The following is a 27,721-nucleotide window of genomic DNA, read 5'->3' on the forward strand; positions in this document are numbered from 1 at the left end:
AGACAGCGAGCATGGACAGTAGAGACATTTTGCTAGGTAAGTGAGGAGAGAAATCAGTGCTGCCTGCAGGGGAGGTGGGGCCAAGAGGCTTTTTTTGAGATAGAAAAAATCCTACCATGTCTGTGTGCTAATGGAAATATCTAGTTATAGAGGTGAAATTGATGATGCGGAAGAGAGAGGAAGAATTGCTGGAGCAATATCCGCGATGGCCCAGATGGAATGGGACCCCAGGAGCTGGCTGGGAAGTGCGATCAGGTCATACAGGTCATCCACGGTAACGGGGGAAGGCAATGGCTATGGGCACAGATATAGTCCATGGCAGTTGTGGTTGGAGTTTGAACTCTTTTGTCTCTTGAGACAAGGTCTCACTCTGATGCCCAGGCTGGATTGCAGTGGTGAGATCATAGCTCCCTGCAGACTCCTGGGATCAAAGCCATCTTCCCATTTCAGCGTCCCGAGTAGCTGGAACTACAGGAGCGCCCCACTATGCTCAGCTAATTTTTTTAATTTTTCATAGAGATGGGGTCTCCCTATGTTGCCCAGGCAGGTATCAAACCCCCGGGCTCAAGCAATCTGCCCGCCTCTGCCTCCCAAAGTGCTGGGATTACAGGCGTGAGCCCAGGTGCCCAGTCTGAACTCTCCTTATAAGAAGATATTCTCGGCTGGGCGCGGTGGCTCACGCCTGTAATCCCAGCACTTTGGGAGGCAGAGGCGGGCGGATCACGAGGTCAGGAGATCTAGACCATCCTGGCTAACACCGTGAAACCCCGTCTCTACTAAAAATACAAAAAATTAGGCGGGCGTGGTGGCGGGCGCCTGGAGTCCCAGCTACTCCAGAGGCTGAGGCAGGAGAATGGCGTGAACCCGGGAGGCGGAGCCTGCAGTGAGCCAAGATCATGCCACTGCACTCCAGCCTGGGCGACAGAGCGAGATTTCGTCTCAAAAAAAGGAAAAAAAAGAAAAAAAGAAAAAAGAAGATATTCTCATGCCCTTTGGAAATGAGGCACCTAAGCCTCAAAGAAGTGCCCCAGTACGCGGCACATTTAGAACTCAAACCCCAAGCCCTTGCTTCTAAAAACCGTGTTCGTTCCGCCACCCCACAGCTGCCCCTCTATTTTTGTAAGGTGATTCTACAGAACTGGGAAGGTAAGGAGTTGAAGAAACCCTCTGCCACATTTTATTCTTTGCCTTTCGTAGAAAAAGTTCATACTTAACGTTGCTTTGACTCACTCTGAAGATTAACCTGGAATTGCATCTCTTCTTGGACAAGTCAGAAGTCCTTTCAACTATCCTTTTCAATTATCTTCTCCTGTCTGGTAGGTTCCCATCTAGAATTTTCATTCACGAAGACTGGAAACATGACTTCACAAAATGTCATCCTGGCACATTTTCCAGGAGGAACGGCTTTATTTCTAAACAAATAATCGGAGCATTTTCATTTCGCTATGATGATCGCTGTAACTGGCAGAATCACAGTTGCGCTGGGGCTGGAGGCTCCTGGAGGCCGGGGGGACAGGCACGGCGCGGACGCCCCCGAGCATCGCCGCCAGAGGGCGCCAGCGCGCTCCTTCGCGCCTGCTGCTGCCCTGATGAAAACGCTCACAGCGCACGTGGTGCAGACAGAGCAAATCCCGTGAACTTCTCCAGCCCCGTTTAGAACAAGGGAAAGGTGAGCGCGCGGTACCAGCTGTCCACTCCGCGGTCCTCCTGGCTCGAGTCACCCTGAGTCTTCCCCCAGCTGACAAAGGCGATCGGACGCACAGCCAGGACCCAGAACCGTGGATGGATCCACTTTGCCAATATGTTGAAAAAAACTGATGCCATGTTGAGAGAAGAGAGGAATCTATTTTTGTAAGAAATGTTACTTTACACATACTTTGCTGATTTTTGATCTCAAAAAACCCAAAACCTGGTGTAGTGTCCAGTACCTCAGGTGCCTGGAGCCCTATGCAATGAGACTGAATTTCCATGGGGCCCGGTTAGTAGCTTTAAATCATTTTCAGGCAAGGCGTACACACACACACGTATATATACACAGAGAGAGCGAGCTCACCTGGTACTTCTCTTTCGTTTCATGGTGACACATTACAAGGCACACAACATGACCAGCTTACAGGTGCTAGAAATGGAAGTCTGAGGCTGACAACTCAACTGTGTCAGGGGCAACAGCTCCGTAGATTATTATTAACTATAATTACACCAACCCAGCCTCTTCTGAAAATCGATCAGAGATGCTTTTTCTTGATGAGTAGGTCAGAGTAATTATCATTTGCACTGGGAAATAATACTGTTGGTTCTAGGGCTGATGTCTGCAAAGCTGGCTTCACTGTTTCTTGGACTTGTCTTTTATCACATACCTCAAGTCTCTCTGAGAAAGAAACTATTCACTATTGTTTCTCCGCCGTGGGAGAGGGAGGCTGTGGGTGGGGAGTAAACTATAACCCAGATGTACACTTACGGTATTTCATGTTGGTTAGCGCCCTGGAACCGATGTTTTTGTTTCGTTTTCAAATGCAACAGTCTGACAGGTTTTACTAATACCAGCCCTCATCTGGGTTTTACTGAGGTGTCTATCTCGTGTTACAAACCATTTTGTGTGCTGAGGATACAGCAGTGAACAAAAACAGTTAAAAAAAAAAAAAAAAAAGCCAGGGGCAGTGGCTCATGCCTGTAATCCTATCACTTTAGGAGACCAAGGGCAGATCACTTGAGGTTGTGAGTTCGAAGCCAGCCTCACCAACATGATGAAACCCTATCTCTACTAAAAATACAAAAATGTATTTGTACATGGTGGCACATGCCTGTAGTTGCAGCCACCTGGGAGGCTGAGACAGGAGAATTGCTTGAAGCTGGGAGGCTGATGTTGCAGTGAGCCAAGATCGCACCACTGCACTCCAGACTGGGCAACAGGGCAAAACTCCGTCTCAAAAAAAAAAACAAAACAGTTCTAAGTAATCAAATAACCAAGTAATTAATTACCCAAAGTCAGTCAGCAAATGAGTCAGAATTCAAGCCACAATAGCTATTATTCACACTAGTCACTCCTAAATTTTTTTATTTAGTGTTTAAATTGAGCTCACTAAGAATGTCTAACACAGTATCTGAGAAGCTAAAGATTTGGAAAGTCTTGTCTTCTGCCATCTAACATTTGGTAAAGACATGGTTATTTTAGCCAGCATCTTTTTTTTTTTTTTTTTGTATTGTTTTGTTTTTGGAGAGTTTCACTCTTGTCGCCCAGGCTGGAGTGCAATGGCTCACTGCAACCTCCACCTCCCAGGTTCAAACTATTCTCCTGCCTCAGCTTCCCGAGTAGCTGGGATTACAGGCATGTGCCACCACACCCAGCTAATTTTTGTATTATTAGTAGAGACGGGGTTTCACCATGTTGGACAGGCTGGCCTCAAACTCCTGACATCAGGTGATCCGCCCACCTCAGCCTCCCAAACTGCTGGGATTAAAGGCATGAGCCACTGTGCCTGGCCTCTTTTTCTGAATATAAGTGAATTTTAAAAATCTGTCACCTGTGAAAGTAGACTAAATTCCAAGTCGTCAAAGTTCTGAACAAGCTGCCAACCTGGACTGCGGGTCTGTAGTTCATCTAGCTCAAAGGAAAGCTAAGAAACAAAACAATCCTCTCTTTTAAAAAGGTTTGGGAAAAGCAGGGTATAGATGGGGCCACAGAGCACCCTTAAATGATGAACTATGACACCTAAGTCACCCCTGTATTTGGCAAGTTTCCATGAAAGAGTTTTTTCTAAAAGGCCATCTCAGGATTTTTTTTTTTTTTTTTTTGAGTTTGAGAGCAGCCTGTCCAACATGGAGAAATCCCGTCTCTACTAAAAATAACAAAAGAAATTAACCGGGCATGGTGGTGCACGCCTGTAATCCCAGCTACTCAGGAGGCTGAAGCAGGACAATCGCTTGAACCCGGGAGGAGGAGGTTGCAGTGAGCCAAGGTTGTGCCACTGCACTCCAGCCTGGGCGACAGAGTAGACTGTCTCAAAAAAAACAAAACAAAACAAAAACCTTTATGAATGCTCTTCAATGGCTGCCAGGTTTGCTTTTTTTGGCATTTTGTTGTTAGGTTAGGAGGCTATCAAGAAATATGTAGAAAGCTAAATAGATCCCTTCCCTTCTCCTGTTCTCAAACTTACACTATTTCTAATAACTGAGTTAAGTGAGTTTTAAAATCGATTACTCCTCACAATGTTTCTTTCCTTCCACTTACCTGGCATGTGTAATCCCAAAGAATCTTTTAAATTTTGTGGTGAAAAAATCCCATTCCTGTTCATTTGGATTTCCATTCATTATTTACCAAGCATTTAATGATGCTCTATGCTGGGGAATCTGATGGTAAGACAGACAAGTCTTGGGAGCTGTCTAGTGGGAAAGATGGACAAGTCACCAGGAAGTGACAGTAGACATTGGTAAATGCCATAGGAATATCCCAGGAATGGAGATCCTACCACCTCCAACATGGGGCACAGAACCCTGGACCTGGGCCGGCTACATTAAGACTCTCTCAACGAGATGGTAAAATCAGGGACTATTTTGTTTATCCAGCTATGTGGGGTGATAAGCACAGTGCCCAAGGCATAGGGAGCCCCGCAGGAGGACAGCTGAAGAGGAAGGCACATTTGAGGGAAGGATGACACATTTGAGAGAAGGATGGCACATGAGGTGAGACCGGAGTTAATCAGGCCAGATTATGAGGGCCTCCGATGCCACACGAGGGACATGATGTTTCAGATCAATTCCTCAGGCAGCTGAGTGGATTGGCGATGAGACCTGCAATAACTCTAGGTTACCTAAAAGAGTGGCAGTGAGGCTGGAAAGAAGTGGGACAGGAGGAAGTCATCAGCTACAGGTGGCTGCTGAAGGCAGAGAGGGAGAAATCACCCAGGAAGAGTGGAGACACCAGGGGAAGCTTCTATATAAAATAGGATCTTTTGGCTGGGCTGAAAGAGGAGCAAGTTTGTCTTTCTCTTAATGAGACAGGGTCTCACTCTGTTGCCCAGGCTAGAGTATAGTGATGCTATCACACCTCACTGCAGCCTCGAAGTCCTGGGCCCAAGCAATCCTCCCACCTCAGCCTCGTGAGTAGCTATGACTACAGGTGTGCCCTACATCCAGCCAATTTTTCCACATTTTTGTTGAGACGGGGTCTTCTGGCCGGGCAGGGTGGCTCACGCCTATAATCCCAACACTTTAAAAGGCTGAGGAGGGTGGATCACTTGAGGCCAGGAGTTCGAGACCAGCCTGGCCAACATGGCGAAACCCGTCTCTATGAAAAATACAAAAATTAGCTGGGTGTGGTGGCGCATGCCTGTAACCCCAGCTGTTTGGGAGGCTGAGGCATGAGAATCGCTTGAACCTGAGAGGCATTCCAGCCTGGGCAATAGAGACTAAAAAATACAGACAAGTCTTCTATGCTGCCAAAGAAGTTCTGGAACTCCTAGCCTCAGGTGACCCTCCCACCCCTTGGCCTACCCAAAGTGCTGGGATTACAGGTGAGCATGGCACCTGGCTTAAGGAGTTCTGGCAGAGGCCAAACTCCCTGCCTTGAGTCCTGTCTCCCATGGCCTCTGGTTCTAGCCCAAGCTTGTCTAACCTGTGGTTCAGGGCAGCTTTGAATGTGGCCCAATACAAACTTATAAGCTTTCTTAAAACACCAATGTATTTTTCTGCGATTTTTTTTTTTTTAGCTCATCAGCTATTGTGTTAAGTGTATTTTATGTGTGGCTGAAGACAATTTCTTCCTCCATTGTGGCCCAGGAAAGCCAAAAGATTGGACACACCTGCTCTAGCCAAAGTTCATTCCAGCCCTCCTGTGTCAATCTGCTCTTCAACTCAGCCTTTCCAACACACTCAGGTCCTGCTTACCTGGGCAGTTTGTGGCAGGAGCTGAGGAGGCTAGGGCATACCCCCTTCCACCCTCTCCAAAGCATTACTTTTACTATTAATATAATAACTTTGGAGGGGGCAAAGAGAATTTTATAGAGCAAAATTACAAAAACTCTCATAGATCTGATACTGATGACTTGTACACTTCAGATCATTATCAGTGATGTAGAATACAACGTATTCTCAGCCAGTGCGTTCTGCTACCAATTAGCCGCTTTTTACAGTGCTAACGTACATATTCTGTAACCTTAACACAGCTAGTTTCTCTAACAAGGCTTCATGTTTCGCACATCAGCAACATCACCACTGAGCTCCTCTCACGAATCTGTTTTAACGGGCCTCCCAGGTGACTGCTATCTCCTGAAGCTGGGCCCACCACCACCCGGAAGCCCTCGGGCGCTGACACTACCACAGGGATTTTCTTCACCTGGAATCTGAGGCAAATGTGCATTCTCTTGGCAGAGAAGCCTGCGGCCCTAGACATCCTCAAAGACGTTAACAACAAAAAACCCACAGCGTTAGACTCAATAAATTCCGCAGAGTTCACTTCTCCAAACATACACCAAGCCAAAGTTTTCGCCAAGCCCTTTAATATTCACTTAAACGTTGAGGCACAAGCAATAATAAAACTGCATTTTTTACGTTACAAAAAGAGTTTGTATGTTATCTGCATGATATACCAATTTTCTCAATCTCTTCTGCAATAACGTCTCATTAACACTCTGGTCCACAGGTTGATTTAATAAAGTCAGAATGGCAGGCGGGAGGATGGTAAAATAAACTTACTGAGGGGCAAAAGGAACCAAACATTTACTGAGTGCCTACTATGCACACTCTACTAGGTTTTACAGACTTTACATAAATGTGAACCTAAGTTCTAATTATCAGTTAACAGGCCAGCACTGCTATGGCCAGTAAGTCTATGTTGTAAATGTTCTTTCGCTTTTAAGTACAAATTGTGGAACAAAACAATGTATCTTTGTCCAAAGAAGCATGTCAACTGTTGCACTAATACACTATTTTCCATTTCCAGTTTTTGTTTTTAGTAAGTGTGCAACATTAGCACACGAAACGCTCCAGCTGTGTATTAGTTCACTGAAATCTGGGGTTTTTTCGTTCTCACCTGCTGAGCACCATTTGGCCAGCATCACTACAACGAGCTGATTCTATCACCTTGTAAAACTTACGATGGGAACGGATAATGTTTGGCAATTACATTTCTGGGAGAAAAAAGTGCTGATTTTTTTCTTTAACTCGACACGGCTAGCTTTAAAAAGTGGTACCTCATTTTAAAGCACCAAAGTTGTCATTTAATAAGAAAATGTACTTGGGTTAATGAACTGTAAAATGAAGATACCACTGCCTTTTCAAGCATTACAGCAAAGCCAGTATGTTCAGAACCAAGTGACACCCAGCTCATACTTCACTCCAGTTCCCAAGGAAATGGCGTTTCTACCCTCCCCAAACTTAAGCTGCCCCTCACTCCTCCAGCCAGCCCTCCTTTTTCTGAGACCATTCTTTCCTTCATGAGCTGTCTGCCCCTTGCTCCCTTTCTCACCCCCGTTCTCCCTCTAACTGCCCCTCTATACATGTCTGGGCTGCTGCCTAAGACTTCTTAGCTGCCTGGTTAGTCACTGACCAATCACCACTACACTGCTTTGGATTTGGGATCCCACTAGTAAAACTAACTGGCATGTTTGTACTGGTCATCCCCCCAAAAAAGCATCCTGTGTAATAAAAAAGCACTGTTTAAGGGTTCAGGATCACAAATCCTCAAGATACCCAAGAAAAGTCCTCAAATGTGAGTCGCCTAGTCTAATAGTAGAGGTAAGTTCAAAGATGAAATGTGATTTGTTCAAGGCTGTGCGGCTAATCAGAGGCAGAAACTAGAACTGTTTCTCCTTCCACTACAACACAAAAAACCCGAGATTAATAATGATTAAGAAGAGTTTTAAGTCAATCAAAATAAAATGCCTAATACATAGGAAAAGTCTTTGGGATTTCTCCATAGACTTTTAGACAGAACAAAGGCAATCTTTACAATGAGAAATGCTCCTCAGTTCAACAGATGCCACCAAGTACCAAGGATCCTTACTCAGTTCTGAAACTGTGACTACAGAGAATATGTCACTGTTTGAGAATAAGAGGTCCCACCTGCTCCACTCTTTGCAAGTCTTCAGTCACAAGGTTGCAACTTACTCTCATCGTTTAACAAGATAAATTAATCAAGTTGAAGTAGGATTAAGGAGGTACATTGAAGATAAAAGCAAAAGGCAACAAACATTTTTACAAGCAGATCATCCCAGTTACCTTAAAAGTTTCGGATTAATTTACAGAGTAGTGACAGAACCATATAATTTCAGTGAAAATCAAGATAGTTATACCATTAAAAAAAGATCAATTCAGAAATACTAAGTCAGGCAAGCATGCAAAATTCAGAATATAAAAAAATGCAGGGCCTGGTTGCCCACATACATTCCTCGGGTTAAGGTGGATTTAAAGATGCCCAACGGAACCCAATGAATCATAAGCTAAAAGGGACACTTCAGTGATCAGCAGACGCATTCTCTCATGTAACAAATGGAGGGAAAGTGAGCACACAGTAACTGGCGAAGCTCACAAGGCTAGATTAGAGGTGTACAGAGATCTAATTCCTGGTGCTATTTGCAACTACATATATTTAAAATACAAAGAGATAAATACCCAGAACATATTAAGCCTGCTGATTTAAACAGAACATTTCAAGACTGATACAAAGGGAAGGAAGCTGTTAACCCAGCACAGCAGCACACCTCACATATTTACATCTCAGAGATTAAATGGAAAGAAATCACCAATCGAAACCTTTAATGCTGAGTTTTCACAAACACAAATCAAATTTCCAGATTTACAGCAAAATGTGCCCCCTAAAAAACTGTACATTCTTCAGTTTCTCCTATACTTTTTTTTTTTTTTGCCTATCTTTCAAAACTGAGCACTGGGTATTTTTAACATTAAGCCATGTCATATGTACAGTTTAACTATGTTTCAGGAATAAACAAAATCCATGACATTTTAGTAACTCATAGTGTATTTATAGAATGAAAAGTTCTCTATCAAAATACACTTTTCACTGGGAAAAATAAATAAAATAGACAAGTGGATCTACACAAAGTAAACAGTAACTTTGGTAGATTTCAGTGTAGTTCATAACAAGCATATTTGCCCTTATTCCCCCAGAGCTGCTCAACTACCAAGAATTTTTAAAATATTTTTAACTGAAATTTGATTATATTGACATTTGTTTCTCATTCCACATCATCTTCAGCCAAGCTCTGAGCACTTACAATTCTCTGAAAGAAAAAAAAATAATTTTTTAAAGTGTCATAAGCATTTAATCAGGATTCTAACTTCAACATAAAATGCTCTTTTTATTCAAAGAATCGAATCTTAGTAAAGTTCACCCATTCTGACATTTAATTCAAAATGTAACACTTTACACGCTGTCAGCATCCAAGAAAACAATGATCACACTACTGACAGTCCCATTTCAAAAGTCAAGTTATCAAAGGAGGCAGATCATTACATTATATATATTTTTAACTCAGAGGGGGCCTCTGTCACCCAGGCTGGAGTGCAGTAGCACAGTCTCGGCTCACTGCAACCTCCACCCAGGCTGGAGTGCAGTAGCACAGTCTCGGCTCACTGCAACCTCTGCCTCCTGGGCTCAAGCGATCCTCCCCTACCTCAGCCTCCTGAGTAGCTGGAACCACAGACTCATGCCACCAGGGATGGCTAATTTTTTTTTTTATTTTTGGTGGAGACAGGGTTTTACCATGTTGCCCAGGGTGGCCTTCAACTCCTGAGCTCAAGTGAGTGCTAGGATTATAGGGCATGAGACACTGTGTCCAGCCATCATTACATATTACATCAGTCAATTATGTAACTAAAACCAAAAAGAATTTAAGATCTCTTTTCACTCCCAGGCAAACCAAGAACACTGATAATTGAGTGAAGGAGGTCATTTTTAAGGTAGGCTTCATAGTGAATTCACAAATATTCCAAAAGACATCACCCTCAGACCAATTTTCCAAAAGTACTATACTATGCTGCCTTTCAAATAGCATAATATTAAACCAATGATTCCAGTATGAATCCTCTAGAACATTAGTCTAAATAAAAACAATTTAGACAAAGTCCTTCATTGTCCAACTTGTTCCCTCAAATCACTGGGACCTTTACTTTCTTTCCAGTCCTTTTCTAATTCAGTTGAGTAAAAATCAGTTTGAAAAATTAACCAGTCAGTTACTAACTATAAAGTTCTGTAAATACTTCCTATCATCATTCACTGTTTTAATCACACCAACTGGGGAAATCAACACATGTAACAGACACACTATTCCAAAAAGCAGATTCATTTGGGCTCCTTGAAAAGAACTCAAAATGAACAGAAAGCATTTTCGTTAACTCCTAATTTATACATAAGTTAATCTTTTACAGTATATTAGTGCTATTTTGCATTTTTGAGTAGGGATTTGGGGATGTTGTCAAATAGCTCCAAACTCAAAGCGCACCTCAGCAGCAGCAGAGGCACTGAGCCTTTACATAAGTGAGTCAGAGGGAATCCATGCTCCTGAACGCCCTAATGACTAGGCTATAGCTATCTAGGCTCCTTTGTCCGATCACCTAACTGAAGGCATGGTCTCCTGGAAAAGCAGGCAGAAAGCTACTTGTAGAAAATAGCCAAGAGTGACCTGAATTTGGACAGTTGACTACTAAGACCTGAGACTTAGTGATAAGACACACACTTTCTGATCCACCTCCAGGGCACAATCACTAGATCTGGGCAGTCATCTGGATGTTTCCCATCAGAGAGGAAAATGTCAAGCGCTGACATCTCCCGTATTGTTTTCATTATACAAATAAGTTTATTTCATCATGTTCACTAGGCTCATTTTAAAATGTCCCTAATCATTCAATTCTAAATCCTACTCACTTTTATGTCGTAACATTCCAATTCCTTACCTGACTAATTGTTGGGAGCTTAGTCAGAAGCATCTGGAACACTGGTGGTGGAAGAGTTTGCTGTAAGACCTGCAGTAACTGCTGTGGCTGTCCACACACAGCAATTGCATTTGTCAGATGGTCTACGCCCTTCTCATATTCACCTGTAAGATTTACATAAAATTACACGTAACCTGAAAAGCCTTGGCCTTTGTCAAAATTAACTTTACACACTATCTCCAAATGATGCCGACCAAAAACACTATGCAAGTAAAATACTGGAAATAACCTATAATGCATTCATATAACTATTATGAAGCCACTAACAAGAATGAGTCAGATTACATGTACTCATATGGAAGTGTTTCAAACACATAAGGGGGAAATCAACGTATAAAAATGTCAAAGTATATTACTATTTATATACTTGGAATATTTCTGAAAGACTATATGAGACAATTGCTAACAATCGAATAGTACTTTTCTGTAACACAGAACTACAAGACTGGGGACTGGGGTGGAAAGAAGACCCAATTTCACATTAAGCCAAGTCTTTATACTATTTGAACGGTATCATATGGGAAGAAAAAAAAATTTTTAAGTGATACTACTAGGAAAAATGGTCATACTAATGAAATATGACAGGAGAAATAAAGCTATGATTAACTCTGAGTGGGAGGGCTTATTTTATCTATAAATATCCTTCAATAGATACATTGTTTGAAAAAAAAAAAAAAGTTTTTTTTTTTTTTGAGACAGAGTCTCGCTCTGTCACCCAGGCTGGAGTGCAGTGGCGCGATCTCGGCTCACTGCAAGCTCCGCCTCCCGGGTTCACGCCATTCTCCTGCCTCAGCCTCTCCGAGTAGCTGGGACTACAGGCGCCCGCCACCACGCCCGGCTAATTTTTTGTATTTTTAGTAGAGACGGGGTTTCACCGTGGTCTCGATCTCCTGACCCTCGTGATCCGCCCGCCTCGGCCTCCCAAAGTGCTGGGATTACAAGCGTGAGCCATCGCGCCCAGCCTAAAAAAAAACACTTAAGGCTTACAGTTTTTCAAAGTTCACTTAATTCAATAAATAAGTATCTGCTATGTGCTCCTTGTCCTTAAAAGTTAACTCCATTTTATTTATTTTTTGAGACACGATCACCCTCTGCCACCCAGGCTGGAGTACAATGGTACAATCTTGGGTGACTGCAGCCTCAACCTCCTGGGCTCAAGCAATCCTCCCACCTCAACCTCCCAAGTAGCTAGGACCATAGGTGTGCACCACCACACCGGGCTAATTTTGCTAATTTTTTTTTTTTTTTTTTTTTTTTTTTGTAGAAACGGGGTCTCACTATGTTGCTCAGCCTGGTCTCAAACTCCTGGACTCAAGTAATCCTCCTGCCTCCGCCTCCCAATGTGCTAGGATTACAGGCATGAGCCACTGCACTCGGCCCTAATCCCACTTTAAATCAAACTCCAAAAACTGTCCCAAATTATTTGAGCAAAACTATGCTATTAAATATTTTAAATTAAGCACTCTTCTGTATAAGAGGTTCCCATTAAAATATTTTAATGTGCCTTACATAAAAATAACTCCATTAGATATATTTGCCAGGCACGGTGGCTCATGCCTGTAATCCTAGCACTTTGGGAGGCCAAGGCGGGTGGATCACAAGGTCAGGAGTTCAAGACCAGCATGACCGACATGGTGAAACCCCACCTCTACTAAAAATACAAAAATCAGCAGGGCGTGGTGGCACGTGCCTGTAATCCCAGCTACCTGGGAGGCCAAGGCAGGAGAACTGCTTGAACCCGGGAGGCGAAGCTTGCAGTGAGCCAAGATTGCACCACTGCACTCCAGCCTGGGCGACAGAGCAAGACTCCATCTCAAAAATAAATAAATAAAAATTAAAAAATAGTAACAATACAAGTAGAAGAATAATTCACCTCAAGTCTCTCACATTCCTGCACTTCTGAGCAGGTATTTACTGCCTTTGCTCCAAACTGTCTTTTCAAGAATATTTGTACAGTGAACAACCTCAGAATACAAACTGCCTCCCTCTGGAGCAAAGGCAGGTTTGCAACATTACCTATGTGTAGGGAAAAGCGCACACATGTTTACTGCCCATTATAAAAAATTCAGGATCCTTAAATTCAGGCCTCCTCTCCTATATGCAACCCACTACATGTACATGTGTCCCCTGACTTTCTGCATTGCCACAGGAACTGTGGCTCGGGAAACCAGTGCAAATGCCAATACCCTTGTTACTATTACTGCAGTGAATAACGAGCTGTCCTTTGTCCCCAGCCCAGTGGTCTCATGTCTTTCGCCAGCATCCATGAAATTGGGGCAAACTAACGTGTTAGCATGCAAGTAAGGTAAATCTCAGAACTGAACAGGAGTGGCGGCTCACACCTGTAATCCCAGCACTTAGGGAAGCTGAGGTGGGTGGATCACCTGAGGTCAGTTCAAGACCAGCCTGGCCAACATGGTGAAACTCCCGTCTCTACTAAAAATACAAAAATTAGGCCAGGGTGTGGTGGTTCACGCCTGTAATCCCAGCACTTTGGGAGGCTGAGGTGGGTGGATCACGAGGTCAAGATATCAAGACCATCCTGGCCAACATGGTGAAACCCGGTCTCTACTAAAAATACAAAAATTAGCTGGGCATGGTAGCACGTGCCTATAGTCCCAGCTACTCAGGAGGCTGAGGCAGGAGAATCACTTGAATCTGGGAGGCGGGGGTTGCAGTGAGCCAAGATCGTGCCACTGCACTCCAGCCTGGCAAAACAATGAGACTCCATCTAAAAAAAAAAAAAAATTAGCTGGGCCTGGTGGTGCACGCCTGTAATCCCAGCTAATTGGGAGGCTGAGGCACAAGAATTGCTTGAACCCTCGCTTGAACCTGGGAGGTGGAAGTTGCAGTGAGCTGAGATTGTGCCATTGCACTCCAGCCTGGGCAACAGAATGAGACGCCATCTCAAAAACAAAACAAAACAAAACACCGCAGACCTTTTCCAGTTCTTAATACCATTAAGATCATTTTTTACTAGATTCTTTTTATTTACCAAACAATTTTCCACAATATAAATTCACAGGAAACTGATCTTAAAGAGTAAGAATGGACCAGGTGCAATGGCTCACACCCGTAATCCCAGCACTTTGGGAAGCCAAGGCAGGCGGATCACTTGAGGTCCGGAGTTTGAGACTAGCCTGACCAACATGGTGAAACCCCCTCTCTACCAAAAATAGGAAAAAATTAGCCGGGCTTGGTGGCGCATGCCTATAATCCCAGCTACTCATGACGCTCAGGCAGGAGAATCGCTTGAACCTGGGAGGCAGAGGTTGCAGTGAGCCGAGATCATGCCACTGCACTCCACCCACTGCACTCTGGGTGACAGAGTAAAACTCCACTTCAAAAAAAAAAAAAAAAAAAGGAGAAAACTGTTTCAGATCATCCTTACTAATTTTTCCCCAGCAAGCTGAGGATATTAAGTATGTCTTAGGGAATATCTCTACCATCATACCCGATGCACTTGACCCTGTCAGCTGACGGCAAGCCTGGGTATGAGGATAATCAGGATAGTCACTCTGGTGTTCTTTCCAGGCTCTTAAATCTGGTATATGTTTTTTGTTCTACCAATTGGCTGCTGTGGAAAGACTGAGAAACATTTTGGGTAAAATTTTGAGTACTGCGGGGTATCTGATGGCACCTGAGTATAAGTAAAGGTTTCCAAGAGCTTTCCTAACCTCTTGACCATCATCAGAAACAGGTCAATCTCCACTGACAATGTGAGGACTATGATTGTCCCATCTACACAATGTTTCAGGATACTCCAATTGTGTAGGTCATTGTCATCTGGGTTTGCAGGCACCATCTTGAGCTGCTTGGCCAATTCCTTTCCCAGGTATTGAAATATGATGTAGTGATACCCATCACAAGAGATCCGACCCAGGGCTGCACAGTGATCCACTGATGGTCAGTTTAGAATTAATCAAAAGACTGGCTAAGTCAGTTCCTGCTTCTGAATACATACCACAATTAAATCTCTTCTGAACTAGCACTGTTGATTACCGCATCTGCAGATTTAGCAAAATACCGAAGAAGATACATTGACACAACCTCAATTGCAGTGATCTTGTCATTTTGAGCTCCCTTCTTGTGCAAAGTGGATGTTGCTACAACTTTTGCTGACTGGACAGCCAGATCGTAAGTGGTATCTTTTGTTAATACAACAGCATCGAGAATATCATAAAATCCATCTATCAGCATAGGAAGATCAAACCCAGTGTTACACGATGCAAGGAGCAGAGCAACTCAGTATGCAGCACTGCTTTAGCACTGAGGAGGAATGCTTTCCCTTTCCCCAATGCCTGGGTCCTCTCTCTCAGAATGATGGAGAAATTGCAGTGTGATGCCTGTAGGAGACCTGGAAATGTTTCCTGATTGGTGCCTATCTTGTACTCCTCTGCAGTTAGATTTTATGTATACAGTTAAGAGACAGCATATCATTCTGTTGCCCAGGCTGAAATGCAGTGGCGCCATCACAGCTCACTAGAGCCTCAAACTCCTGGGTTCAAGGTATCCTCCTACTTCAGTCTGCGAGTAGCTGGCTACAGGTGCATACTACTGCACCTGGTTTATTTTCTCATTTACTGTAGAGATGAGGATCTCACTTTTGTTATCGATGCTGGTCTCGAACTCCTGGCTTCTAGCAATCCTCCTGCCTCAGCTCCCCAAAGTGCTGGGATTATAGGAATGAGCCACCATGCCTGTCCCTACTCACTGATTTTTAACCCTTCCCAGTCTGCTGGCAATTTGAGTACTGTGACTCTTTAGGTCAAATTAATTGAGCAATTCTATTGATATCAAAAAAGTATTTCTTGGCAAAGGGGAGACATGATAAAAGTTAGTTACCACCATTTTAAATGAATTAAACTCTCCCCATAAAAGAAACAACAAAACAAACTCATTCACACACAAATGCCCCACATCATATAGTTCAATTCTATCTAAATCTATTGATATAGCAATCAGAATTTAAAAATACTTGATAGCAGCTTTAATAATGATAGCAACTACTTCAAATCTACTTTTGAGATTACTGAGTAAATTATGGTTCTCACATTTGTCAATTTGATAATTTCAATTTCATAGCTGAACTTTAAAGACAGAATATTTTTTACAAACTTCTTAGCACTGTTGATGAAATAAATGAAGTACAATGTAATGAAAAGGCTAAATTCTGGATCAGATAACAAGTTGGTTCTGAAATAAGGGGTCATGAACTCACCGTGTGACCTTGATTAGGTAAATTAACCTTCTCTGGGACCTTACATTAGCCATTGCTTCCTATAAATACTGGAAAAGATCTGAAGATTAGATGAAGGAGTTGAGGAGTATATTCCTAGCTCATATTCCTTCAGTTACTATTTACATATCGCACTATGGCTATACATTAGGAACTACTTCAGAGTAAGAGAACCTCATTTGTAAAAACTTACTATCTTCTCCATCATATGATATAGCAAGAAAACCTAAAACTCACTTAAAATATATTATGGACAACAATATCCCACAAGGAATATTTCTTTCTAGAGCCAGTCTTACACAAAATAATCTTCCAATTAAGTGCCTAAAAACTTGTCTTGAGATATTTGGAGTACCTTTTCTAATAGCCAAATTACACAAACAAAGCCCCTTATCATTATAAATTTCTATCAGTGAGGAAAATTCTACCCAGTTCCTTAGCTTTTCAATGACTATTACCTTGAGCTAGTAACTCTTCACCAAGCTGTATTTCTTCAAGGAAGAACTTCTGAACAGCTTCAGCATCTTTAAGGTCAGGTAACTGGAAACAAAATATTTAATAATTGACACCACAATTATGCCAGGGGATATAACCAATACACAGATATCAACAAAAATAAAACAACAAAAAACCAAATCACTCATTCTAAAAAAACTGATAGAAGAACTTTACTCCTGAACAACACTTGTAGGAAGTAAGAGTTCATCTACATTCAAATGAATAAAAGAAAAAACTTGAGTTTGTAGTTGAATAATTCTTAGCTCTAACTCGAATGTAAAGAGAAAAGAATACAAAATCTATACCGTCTATGCACTTTACAATATTTTCGGATGCCATTATTGTAGATTTTTATACAACTGTAAGCAATTTGTCCTTATGATTCAACATTATTTTATACAGATTTATTTTGTGGTTTTTGTTTTTTGTTTTGTTCTTGTTTTTGTTTTTGTTTTTTTGAGACAGAGTCTCATTCTGTCACCCAGGCTGGAGTGCAGTGGCACAATCCCAGCTCACTGCAACTTCCACCTCCCGGATTCAAGCGGTTCTCCTGCCTCAGCCTCCCAGGTAGCTGGGATTACAGGCACCCGCCACCATGCCCAGCTAATTTTTGTATTTTTAGTAGAGATAGGGTTTCGCAATGTTGGCCAGGCTGGTCTCAAACTCCTGACCTCAGATGATCCACCCGCCTCGGCCTCCCAAAGTGCTAGGATTACACATATGAGCCACCGTGCCCAGCCTACATTTTACATGCATCTAAAAGACTGTTTTTTGAGACAGGGCCTCACTTTGTCGCCCAGGCTGTAGTGCAGTCGTGTGATCACAGCTCAGTGCCTTCACCCCTCAGGCTCAAGTGATCCTCCTACCTCAGCCTCTCTACAAAAAAATAAAAAGATTAGCTAGGCATGGTGGTGCATGCCTATAGTCCAGCTACTAGGGAGGCTAAGGTAGGATTGCTTGAACTCACGAGGTCGAGGCTGCAGTGAGCTGTGACTGCACCACTACGGCACCCCAGCCTGGGTGACAGGGTGAGACCCTGTCTCGAACAAAAAAAAAAAAAAGAGGCCATTTTTATTTGAAAACCTAAACTTCAGTAGCTGGGTGCGGTGGCTCATGCCTGCAATCCCAGCACACTGAGAGGCCAAGGCGGGCAGATCACAAGGTCAAGAGATCAAGGCCATGCTGGCCAACACGGTGAAACCCCATCTCTACAAAAATACAAAAATTAGCTGGGCGTGGTGCCACACACCTGTAGCCCCAACTGCTCAGGAGGCTGAGGCAGGAGAATCGCTTGAACCTGCGAGGCAGAGGTTGCAGTGAGCCAAGATCACGCCACTGCACTCCAGCCTGGTGACAGAGTGAGACTCCATCTCAAAAAAAAAAAAAAAAAAAAAAAAAAGAGAGAGAGAAAACCTAAACTTCTATTAGTGCAAGTTTTTGGTCCTTGAATTACACTGTACATGTTCTTATTAGCCTAGCCAACACAAGTGAAACAATTTAAATTTCTGAAAGTGGAGATATCTTTCACGCACTATCCCAGCATGTAGCAATAATTCTATTTCTGAATCTAAAAATACATACTGGTGCATGTCTCAATCTATTTTCCTATGCCCTTAGAAATGTCAGTTACCAAAAGCATAATAAACATATTACACACTTCAGAAAGGTAGTCTGATCCTACTAGAACAACAAAGTAGTTCCCTCCCATTTTCACTTCCCTATTACCATGTCCAGTCAACTAGCTGTGTTTACACAACTGTTTCAAAATAACAAAATATACTGGTTAACTTAATTTTTCCTTGTCTCAACTTGCTTTAAAAAGAACCACTAATGATCCAGTAATCCAAGTCCTAAGAACCCAGACAATAGAACTCATCTCAATAAAAAGGAAAAGCTGCACGCACAATGATTAACATTTACTTAATTACACATGCCATAGAATATTTTTTACCAAGCAGATAAACCTACGTAGTCATTAAAAATAATCAAGAACTCAGGATCTATGAAAAGAAAAAATAAATTACAAGTTTTACATCCAGAACTGTGTACTGCAACAAGGCAAAAATTTGTCAGGGCAGTGGGATTCTGGATCAGTGAGCTTGAATAATCTTGAATAATTTTTGAAATAACCCATGGCTCTTTTAAAGGAAGTTGGAGTAAAGAAATAAAATCTTAAGTGTAATATTGTATCATTTTGAAGCAGCTGATTAGGAACTTTTCATCTTTTGGTGCAAATGTCTTGAGGCCCTCATCTTGTTCCTTAATTATTGTTCATACAGTAAGCTGTTTGTTGTTATGACCAGCAAAAGAAATAATGAAGGACTCGGTAATTGTCAGTGGAACTACGTTATTCACCTACTCCTAAAAATAAGCTGTATTTTGAAATAAAAAAGCAATGTCCAGTACAACTAGCTTTTTCCAATTACATTTTAATTACATTTCCAATTACAGATTTTAAAATAATATTTCTACAAAATATATAATTTAAACAGAAACCAGACTATTACCTTGGAAAGCCCAGCTCTCTCCTTGGCAAGCTTCTGTTTCTTTCTTCCTACAAGAAATGCAAAGTTCTATTTACATTTTGTCATTATAAAAATTGGAATCAAAAGAATTCTAATTGCTGTGGCAGTCATTAATTCCATTTGCAAAACATTTCTAACTCTAGGAATCTATCCCTCCCTGTGATGTCAAGGCCATATGACTAGTTCTGGTCAATGAGCTGTAGGCAATGCGACACTGCACTGGAGCGTTCTCCTTCCCTTTGGGGCAGATCTAGCAATTCACAAGATGGAGATATCTCCAACAGCTGGACTTCTAAATTAATTACAATAAGCAGATCAAGTCCCCCCTTCCAACCAACACAGGATATGTAACGGGGCAAGAATTAGGTCACTAGTATTAGGGAGTTTTATTACTGAAATATGCCAGATTATATCTTTACTGAATGCTGCAAACTGGCATTCTTAAATGAAAGAAAGAATCTAAAGTGTACAGGAGGCATATGGTGGTTACATGAAAATACTATACCACTTAAAGGTACTTGAGCATCATCAGAATTTGGTATCCAGGGGAGGCCTGGAACCAATCACTCAAGGATACTGAGGCAGGACTACACCTAAAGTGATAATCACTAAAAACTACCAATGATATAGAGAGTAACTACGGACATAGTTAAGAAAATGTAAGGCTCCAATACTTCTTAGCTAATACTTATTAGCTGGGTGATCTTAGGCAAATCTCTCACTCTCCCAAGATAAGGTCTAACCTTACAGGACTACAATGAGAAAAGCCACGAAACAAGCAAATGTCCTCCGAAAACCTTACTTAAAGCACTCTACAAATCCAAGCTTCAATGCATGACTAAAGAGGTCTGAGGGCCAGGCACAGTGGCTCATGCTTGTAATCCCAGCACTTTAGGAGGCTGAGCCAGGCAGATCACAAGGTCAGGAGTTCAAGACCAGCCTGGCCAACATAGTGAAACCCCATCTCTACTAAAAATACAAAAATTAGCCAGGCATGGTGGCGGGTGCCTGTAGTCCCAGCTACTCGGGAGGCTGAGGCAGGAGAATCGCTTGAACCCGGGAGGCGGAGGTTGCAGGGAGCAGAGATTGTGCCACTGCACTTCAGCCTGGGCAACAGAGCGACACTCTGTCTCAAAAAAGAGGTCTGCCTCCCTGCAGACAGAAGGTTCATTTACCATGGTCAGGGTACCTTTTCTTAGTCAACCCTCATAAACTGGATTTCATCACACCAGCATCAGATACCCACTCATCTCCCATAATAGAGTGCTACCACTGTGAGGCTTAAATACAATTCTAGCCATTTCAACAGAAAAAATACGCATTAAAGTTGATCTTATGTATTAATCTGAAGACTAATTTTTCTAAGTACCTTACCTAAGTGTTCATCACAGCACAACTAACGGTGGGGAAAAAGGACAAAGAACATAATTCGACCCTCCATTTGCTTATGGTTTTTTGTTCTCTTAAGGCAAAAAATAATGAGTGATACCAGACAACAATATCTAACTGCTAAATATCGTGGTCTACACTGGAACCTGTACTGGAGGGAGCGTAGTAAAATGTGAAAACAAATGGAAGACTTCAAAGGATCTGGACATGAAGACAAGGAACACTTGGATGTAAGCACTAAGTTTTAGATGCTACATGCCAGACACTGTTCTAAATGTTTATTAGCCTATTTAATCCTCACAACATTAAAAGAGGTACAGCTGGGTATGGTGGTTCACGCCTGTAATCTCAGCACTTTGGGAGGCGAAGGCGGGCAGATCACTGGAGGTCAGGAGTTCCAGACCAGCCTGGTTGATACAGTGAAATTGTCTCTACTAAAATACAAAAAATCAGCTAGGTATGGTGGCAGGCGCCTGTAGTCCTAGCTATTCGAGAGGCTGTAGCAAGAGGATCACTTGAACCTGGGAGGTGGAGGCTGCAGTGAGCTGAGATAGCGCTACTGCGCTCCAGCCTGGGCCACAGAGCGAGACTCCATCTCAAACAAAAACAAAAAAACAAAAAACCAGGTACTATTATCATCCCCATTTTCCAGATAAGAAAATGTACTAAGGTCACAATTACTTACTGGTGGAATGGCAACTCAAACCCAGGCTTTTGGACTTGAAACATGACTCTCTTCTGCCTCTATAGTTAACAGTGTGAGAAGTAAAGATGTTATTACCATCAAAACAAAAGGCACCTCAGAAATGAACGTGCCAAGTTTGTGGGATCAACTGTATGTGAGACATACAATTTGCTAAACCAGAATTTAGGGAAAATGACAAAACTGATAATAAAACCCAGGAAAGTGAAACTTAGTCATAAGTTATTTAATGAGGTGGGGAGGAGTGTGTGATTGCCACTGAATACATAACTGATAGAGCTACCAAATTTTAAGATCACTTAGTTGCTTTACATTTTTAGCAATAAGATTAAAATTCTGGCTTTAGTTTCATGATACAATTAACTTGTTACATTAACATATTTTCAGATATAGTATAATGCAGTATCTCTGTGATAAAGGGACAGATGTAATCAACTGAAAAACCATGAAGAAATTTAACAATGAGCAAAATCAAGCCTTGACTCAATGTTTCCAAGATTTATTCATTTAAATAAGATGCTTAATATATTTTTAATGTGTCATTTTATCCGTCCCATATAAGTGAAATGCACCTGCAGCTGGCATTGTAATTTGGCAATTACATTTCATTTACTCATAATTTAGAATGATAAAAACTATGCTTCAAGGATCCTGATACTCTGCTTTTGCTAACAGGTGACAAAAAGTCTAAATACATTAGGATCCCAAATTTAACCTCAAGCCTCATTTTAAACAATGTAAGGCTCTCTTTTTATTTTTTTTCTTTTTGAGACGGAGTCTCGCTCTGTCGCCCAGGCTGGAGTGCAGCGGCGTGATCTCGGCTCACTGTAAGCCCCACCTCCCGAGTTCATGCCATTCTCCTGCCTCAGCCTCCGGAGTAGCTGGGACTACAGGCACCCGCCACCACGCCCGGCTAAGTTTTTCTATTTTTTAATAGAGACGGCGTTTCACCATGTTAGCCAGGATGGTCTTGCTCCTGACCTTGTGATCCGCCCGCCTCGGCCTCCCAAAGTGCTGGGTTTACAGGCATGAGCCACCGCACCCAGCCACCTAAGCCTCTCTTCTTAACGAAAAAGAAAGCCAATGAGCTACATGCCTTATGTGAGAAACTGCTCTTTTATTGCAGATGTAAATATTCTATTGGAGATAAGACTAGAAGAACTCAAAATTTAAAAAACAATTAATTTTTAAAACTCAAAATTAACTGAACAGAGTTTCATTCCACAAAGGCAAAATACCCCTAAAGTTTTAAAAATCAGCCAGTCACACAATTGCACTTTTTTTTTTTTTTTTTTTTTTGGAGACCAAGTCTCTCTCTGTCCCCAGGCTGGAGTGCAGTGGAGCCATCTTGGCTCACTGCAACCTCAGCCTCCCAGGTTCAAGCGATCTTCCTGCCTCAGCCTCCCAAGTAGCTGGGACTACAGTTGGGTGCCACCACGCCCAGCTAATTTTTTTATTTTTAGTAGAGACGTGGTTTCACCATATTGACCAGGCTGGTCTCGATCTCCTGACCTCGTGATCTGCCCACCTTGGCCTCCCGAAGTCTACACACACACACACGTATATTTTGGAGACAGAGTCTTGCTCTGTCCCCAGGATGGAGTGCAGTGGTGCAATCTCTCCTCACTGCAACTTCCGCCTTCCACATTCCAGCAATTCTGCCTCAGCCTCCCAAGCAGCTGGGACTACAGGCGTGCGCCACCACACCTGGCTAATTTTTGTATTTTTAGCACAGACGGGGTTTCGCCATGCTGGCCAGGCTGGTCTTGAACTCCTGACATGAGGTGATCCACCCACCTCGGCCTCCCGAAGTGCTGAGATTACAAGCGTTGAGCCACCACACCCGGCCGCAATTACCTTTAAACAGAATGCAAGATTATTCTAAATAAATTTTACTTGATAACAAAAACATCAAACAACAAAATAATTCTACTCATAAAAATATCTCGTCCGGACGCGGTGGTTCACGCCTGTAATCCCAGCACTTTGGGAGGCTGAGACGGGAAGATCACTAAGTCAGGAGTTCGAGACCAACCTGGCCAATATGGTGAAACCCCGTCTCTACTAAAAATACAAAAATTAGCCTGGCGTGGTGGTGTGCGCCTGTAATCCCAGCTACTCAGGAGGCTGAGGCAGAATTGCTTGAACCTGGGAGGTGGAGGTTGCAATGATCCGAGATCACCCCACTGCACTCGAGCCTGGGCGACAGAGCGAGACTCAAACAACAAAAAATCTCTAGCATTCATCAATTACCATGTGTGAGGAACAGTACTAAAACTCTACACTATACCATTTTACAAAAAGGGAAAACTAAAGCTTGAAGTTACTTGCCTAAAGTTACTGCTGCAGCTAAGTAATTCACTGTAATCATTAGGTTGCTGCTAAGGCCAGAAAAAACAATTTTAGATTGAAAATGATGGAGAGGTTATTTTGAAATAACATTCCTCCATTTGTCTAAAATGATAGCTCTTGTTTCTGCAACAGGACTTCAGGGTTTCCAAAGGAAGATAGGGTTGATCCCTTCTTTATAACTCCGCATTTGTACCAAAATCCCCAGCTGTCACCCATTTTCGCAACTACAGGACAATAACCTGAAGGCAGAATGACTACCAGCATTTACGGAGGAGCATTTCCTATGTCAGGAAAAGTGGGAGGCAATTCAAACATCTCAATCTTCACAACACCAACGAGAGGTAGGTGGCATTACCTGATTTTACAACTACGGAAATTAGGATTCAGAAACCCCAAATTATGCCGCTAACCTGGCCCTAGAAATTCAGGGTCTGAATCCAAAACACTATTCTATTAGTCTGCCTAGTCATAAATCAAATTATGTCTATATCCCTTCCCTCCTAAAACATAAGAAAGCTGGAACTAGATGTCTGATTCTAAGTGCTAGTAAGATCAGCGCTGCAGTCACCGCTCACACATGGCTATTGAACACTTGAAATGACTTAGTATAGCTGAATTAAATTGTAACCACTGTTACTTAAGTAAACAATAATCCCTTCTTTGTACACCTTGGGCTTTAGTAACTTATGTATCAATTTTAATTTCAAAAACTAATTTGGCTGAACAACCAAGATAAGCCAAAAAATATTTCTTATTGCAACAAATTTGCTCTTCGGTGATGCGAATGAAGATTCTCCCATAATTCAAGGTGGATCACAACGGTTTTCACGACACGATTCCCCTCTTGTAGACCTCTCTTAAAAGATGTCGCAGGTATGAAATAAGACTGAGCCACGGGAGAAGCGCAGCCCTTTGGACTCCCCTGAAATTTCTATAGCATTCACTCATATCTTGGAAGCACTTAGAACGAAGCTACCAAGAGGGTTTAAGAATGCAGCAATGAGCCAGGCGGATCATCTGAGGTCAGGAGTTCGAGACTAGCCAGACCAACATGGTGAAACCCTGTCTCTACTAAATACAAAAAATCAGCCGGGCGTGGTGGCGGCCGCCTGTAATCCCAGCTACTGGGGAGGCTGAGGCAGGAGAAGCGCTTGAACTCGGGAGGCGGCCGAGATCGCGCCACTGCACTACAGCCTGGGCGACAGAGCGAGATTCCGTCTCAAAAAAACAGAATGCAACAATGATACTGCACTGAGCATGCGGATTTAGCCTCAGACTAAAATTCGCGACAAAAATGCAGGACTTTTTAGTTAAAAGTAGAGGTTTAAAAAGAAGAACGACAAAAAAAGAGACAACCTCCTCCCCAGGCCACACACACCCGAGATTGTAACACAAATCAAGAGTACATTTCCACGGCTAAAGTGTTTGGGGAAAACAAAACGGGAAAAGTCCTTCCTCCAAAATGGAGGGAATTCCTGCGGGGCACTAGAGCCCCCGGAGCGGCGCAGCCAGCGCCATCGCCTATTGAGGGCCGCACCACGCGGTCGCCCTGCGCGGCCCACAGGCTGTTGGGAAACAAGGACCCCTCCTGTGGAGGGCGGCGGCCGAAGGCAGCAGGCCCGGCCAGGGGAAAGAGGACCCACTCACGTTCTCGAAGCCTGTTCTTGAAGTTGGGGTCACTTCGTCTTTTGCGGTCGAAGTAGATGCAGTACCCAATGAAAAGGGCCCCGCATACACCGGCGGCGATGGCGCTGTTGCGACCCACCATCTTCTCTACAACGCTGGGCGTGAACGGTGGCGGCAGGCACCGCGAAGGAGCGGTGGGCCACGAACCCTCAGAGCGGTCGGCGTAGCTCACACCCGACCACCGCGGGCCAGGAACACGGAAAGGCCGAGCACACGCCACTTCCGGTCCCAGTCAACTAAGGGCCTCGAGGTCGTCCGCGGCAGTGCCTGAACAGAAGCTCGGAGCGCGGCTCCTGCGCCTGCGCAGTGGGCCACGCCGGCGTTGCCCGTGCGCCGCTGGGTGTACGCACTGGAGTCGGGAGTTTGCACGTGACCGCGGACTTTTTTTCATTTCCGCCGACCATTCTGTAATGAGGCAGGCGCGTTGCTGCCGTGCGCTGCTCAGAAGACTAGCTGACAGCCTTGTTTATGGCGGACAAAGATGCAGGGTCCCAGACTGCGAATGCTTCATCTTGTCTAACACAGGCAGCCTGTGACTTGTTTGAATTAAACTATACTTTGTTTTCAGGTTGCCACAATCCATTGTGCGTAGTGGTTCCATTTCAAAAGAATGTTACAGGATAGCCTCATTTTATGATAACTGGAATAAAATTAAATGGAGTAATTTCTTGCAAAATATACACAATTGAAGAAAAAATAGAAAACGTGAACTGTTTTATAGCCACATGAAAACATACACATGATCGCCGGGCGCGGTGGCTCACGCTTGTAATCCCAGCACTTTGGGAGGCTGAGGCGGGTGGATCACGAGGTCAGGAGATCGAGACCACGGTGAAACCCCGTCTCTACTAAAAATACAAAAAAATTAGCCGAGCGTGGTGGCGGGCGCCTGTAGTCCCAGCTACTCGGAGAGGCTCAGGCAGGAGAATGGCGTGAACCTGGGAGGCGGAGCTTGCAGTGGGCCGAGATTGCGCCACTGCACTCCAGCCTGGGCGACAGAGCGAGACTCCCTCAAAAAAAAAAAAAAAAAGAAAACATACACATGATCAGGCCAGGCGCGGTGGCTCACGCCTGTAATCTCAGCACTTTGGGAGGCCGAGGCGGGCGGATCACTTGAGGCCAGGAGTTTGAGACTAGCCTGGCCAACATGGTGAAACCCTGTCTCTACTAAAAATACAAAAATTAGCTGGCCATGGTGGCCGGGGCCTGTAATCCCAGCTACTCTGGAAGCTGAGGCGGGAGAATCGCTTGAACCAGGAGGCAGAGGTTGCAGTGAGCCAAGATCGAGCCACTGCACTCCAGCCTGAGTGACAGATCAGGACTCCGTCTCAAAAAAAAAAAAAAATATATATATATATATATACATATATATGATCTAAGTTAAGATATTCTGACAGGGAAAACCGTGGGCAGAAAGCAGGCATTAAATAGACACTGTAAGTTGAGGGGTATCAAAGAAGTCAAGCATCAGTGTCAGAGACATTGGAACCAGAGCTACCTTACCTTGAATAGGGGCTGGGTAAAATGAGGCTGAGACCTATTGGGGCACATTGCCAGGAAGTTTGGCATTCTTGGTCACAGGATATTTACAGGGAAGGGAACAAGTTAATAATGTTTACCTAACAGGACCCAGGAAATGTCCTGATGTCCCCATATCTTAAGAACAAAAGCATCCTTAGTTTAATTTTCCCTTTAAAGATAATATTGATTCTTGCAGAAGACAGTAGTTACCCAGGATTAACAATCCTTTGACAAAGACCAGGCAGTGTCTCACACCTGTAATCCCAGCACTTTGGGAGGCCCAGATGGGCGGATAGCTTGAGCCCAAGAGTTCAACACCAGCCTGGGCAACAGGCTGAGACCCGGTCTCCACAAAAAAATTAAAAACTTAGCCAGGTGTGGCAGCACGCACCTGTGGTCCCAACTACATGGGGAATGACACAGGAGGATCCCTTAATCCCAGGAGGTTGAGGCTGCAGTGAGTTATGATTGTACCACTGCAGTCCAAACTGGGTGGCAGGGTAAGACCTTGTCTCAAAACAAACACAGAAAAAAAAATCCTTTGTCACAAGCTCTTGTGCACATCTTCCCCATTATTTTTTTGCTGTTCAATATAAACAAGCATTGTACCTAAGGTGGACATGTTCCTTCTCTTGCTTTAGGGTATGCACCATTCTATGAAGTACCCCTTCTTTCACTTTTTTTTTTTTTTTTTTTTTTTTGAGACGGAGTCTTGCTGTCACCCAGACTGGAGTGCAGTAGTATGATCTTGGCTCACTATAACCTCCACCTCCCCGGTTCAAGCGATTCACCTGCCTCAGCCTCCCCAGTAGCTGGGATTACAGGCACATGCCACCACACCCAGCAAATTTTTGTATTTTT

At 43.3% G+C, this 27,721-nt stretch overlaps 1 protein-coding gene and 1 non-coding gene across 3 annotated transcripts; both read right to left on the bottom strand.

The window, feature by feature from the left end:
- Positions 1-1,387: 1,387 nt before the first annotated feature.
- On the bottom strand, positions 1,388-25,557 carry TOMM20 (translocase of outer mitochondrial membrane 20). 2 transcript variants are annotated; one of them, XM_058430607.1, is made up of 6 exons: positions 25,301-25,557; positions 23,099-23,158; positions 19,192-19,238; positions 16,645-16,726; positions 10,909-11,051; positions 1,388-9,236 (listed from the first exon to the last, which is right to left on the bottom strand). In XM_058430607.1, exons 1-6 carry the CDS (start codon positions 25,419-25,421, stop codon positions 9,192-9,194), a joined length of 498 nt encoding a protein of 165 aa, XP_058286590.1. In that variant the 5' UTR covers positions 25,422-25,557; the 3' UTR covers positions 1,388-9,191. The 2 variants fall into 2 exon arrangements, with proteins under 2 accessions (XP_058286590.1, XP_031992323.1); XM_032136432.2 differs by lacking the exon at positions 23,099-23,158 and having other exon boundaries at positions 25,301-25,555.
- On the bottom strand, positions 24,516-24,650 carry LOC116458160 (small nucleolar RNA SNORA14). The gene has a single exon (XR_004245226.1). It is a non-coding gene; the product is annotated as a small nucleolar RNA SNORA14 (small nucleolar RNA).
- Positions 25,558-27,721: the final 2,164 nt, after the last annotated feature.

This window comes from Hylobates moloch, unplaced genomic scaffold (genome assembly GCF_009828535.3).
Source record: "Hylobates moloch isolate HMO894 unplaced genomic scaffold, HMol_V3 SCAFFOLD_18, whole genome shotgun sequence".
Taxonomy (NCBI): domain Eukaryota; kingdom Metazoa; phylum Chordata; class Mammalia; order Primates; family Hylobatidae; genus Hylobates; species Hylobates moloch.

Excerpts from the sequence above, each read along its gene's own strand:
- TOMM20 (XM_058430607.1), bottom strand. The coding sequence starts at position 25,421 with ATGGTGGGTCGCAACAGCGCCATCGCCGCCGGTGTATGCGGGGCCCTT. Across the intron at positions 16,727-19,191 it reads AGAGAGCTGGGCTTTCCAAG|TTACCTGACCTTAAAGATGC; the intron begins GTAATAGTCTGG and ends TTTTGTTTCCAG. Across the intron at positions 9,237-10,908 it reads AGCTCCCAACAATTAGTCAG|AGAATTGTAAGTGCTCAGAG; the intron begins GTAAGGAATTGG and ends TTTTTCTTTCAG.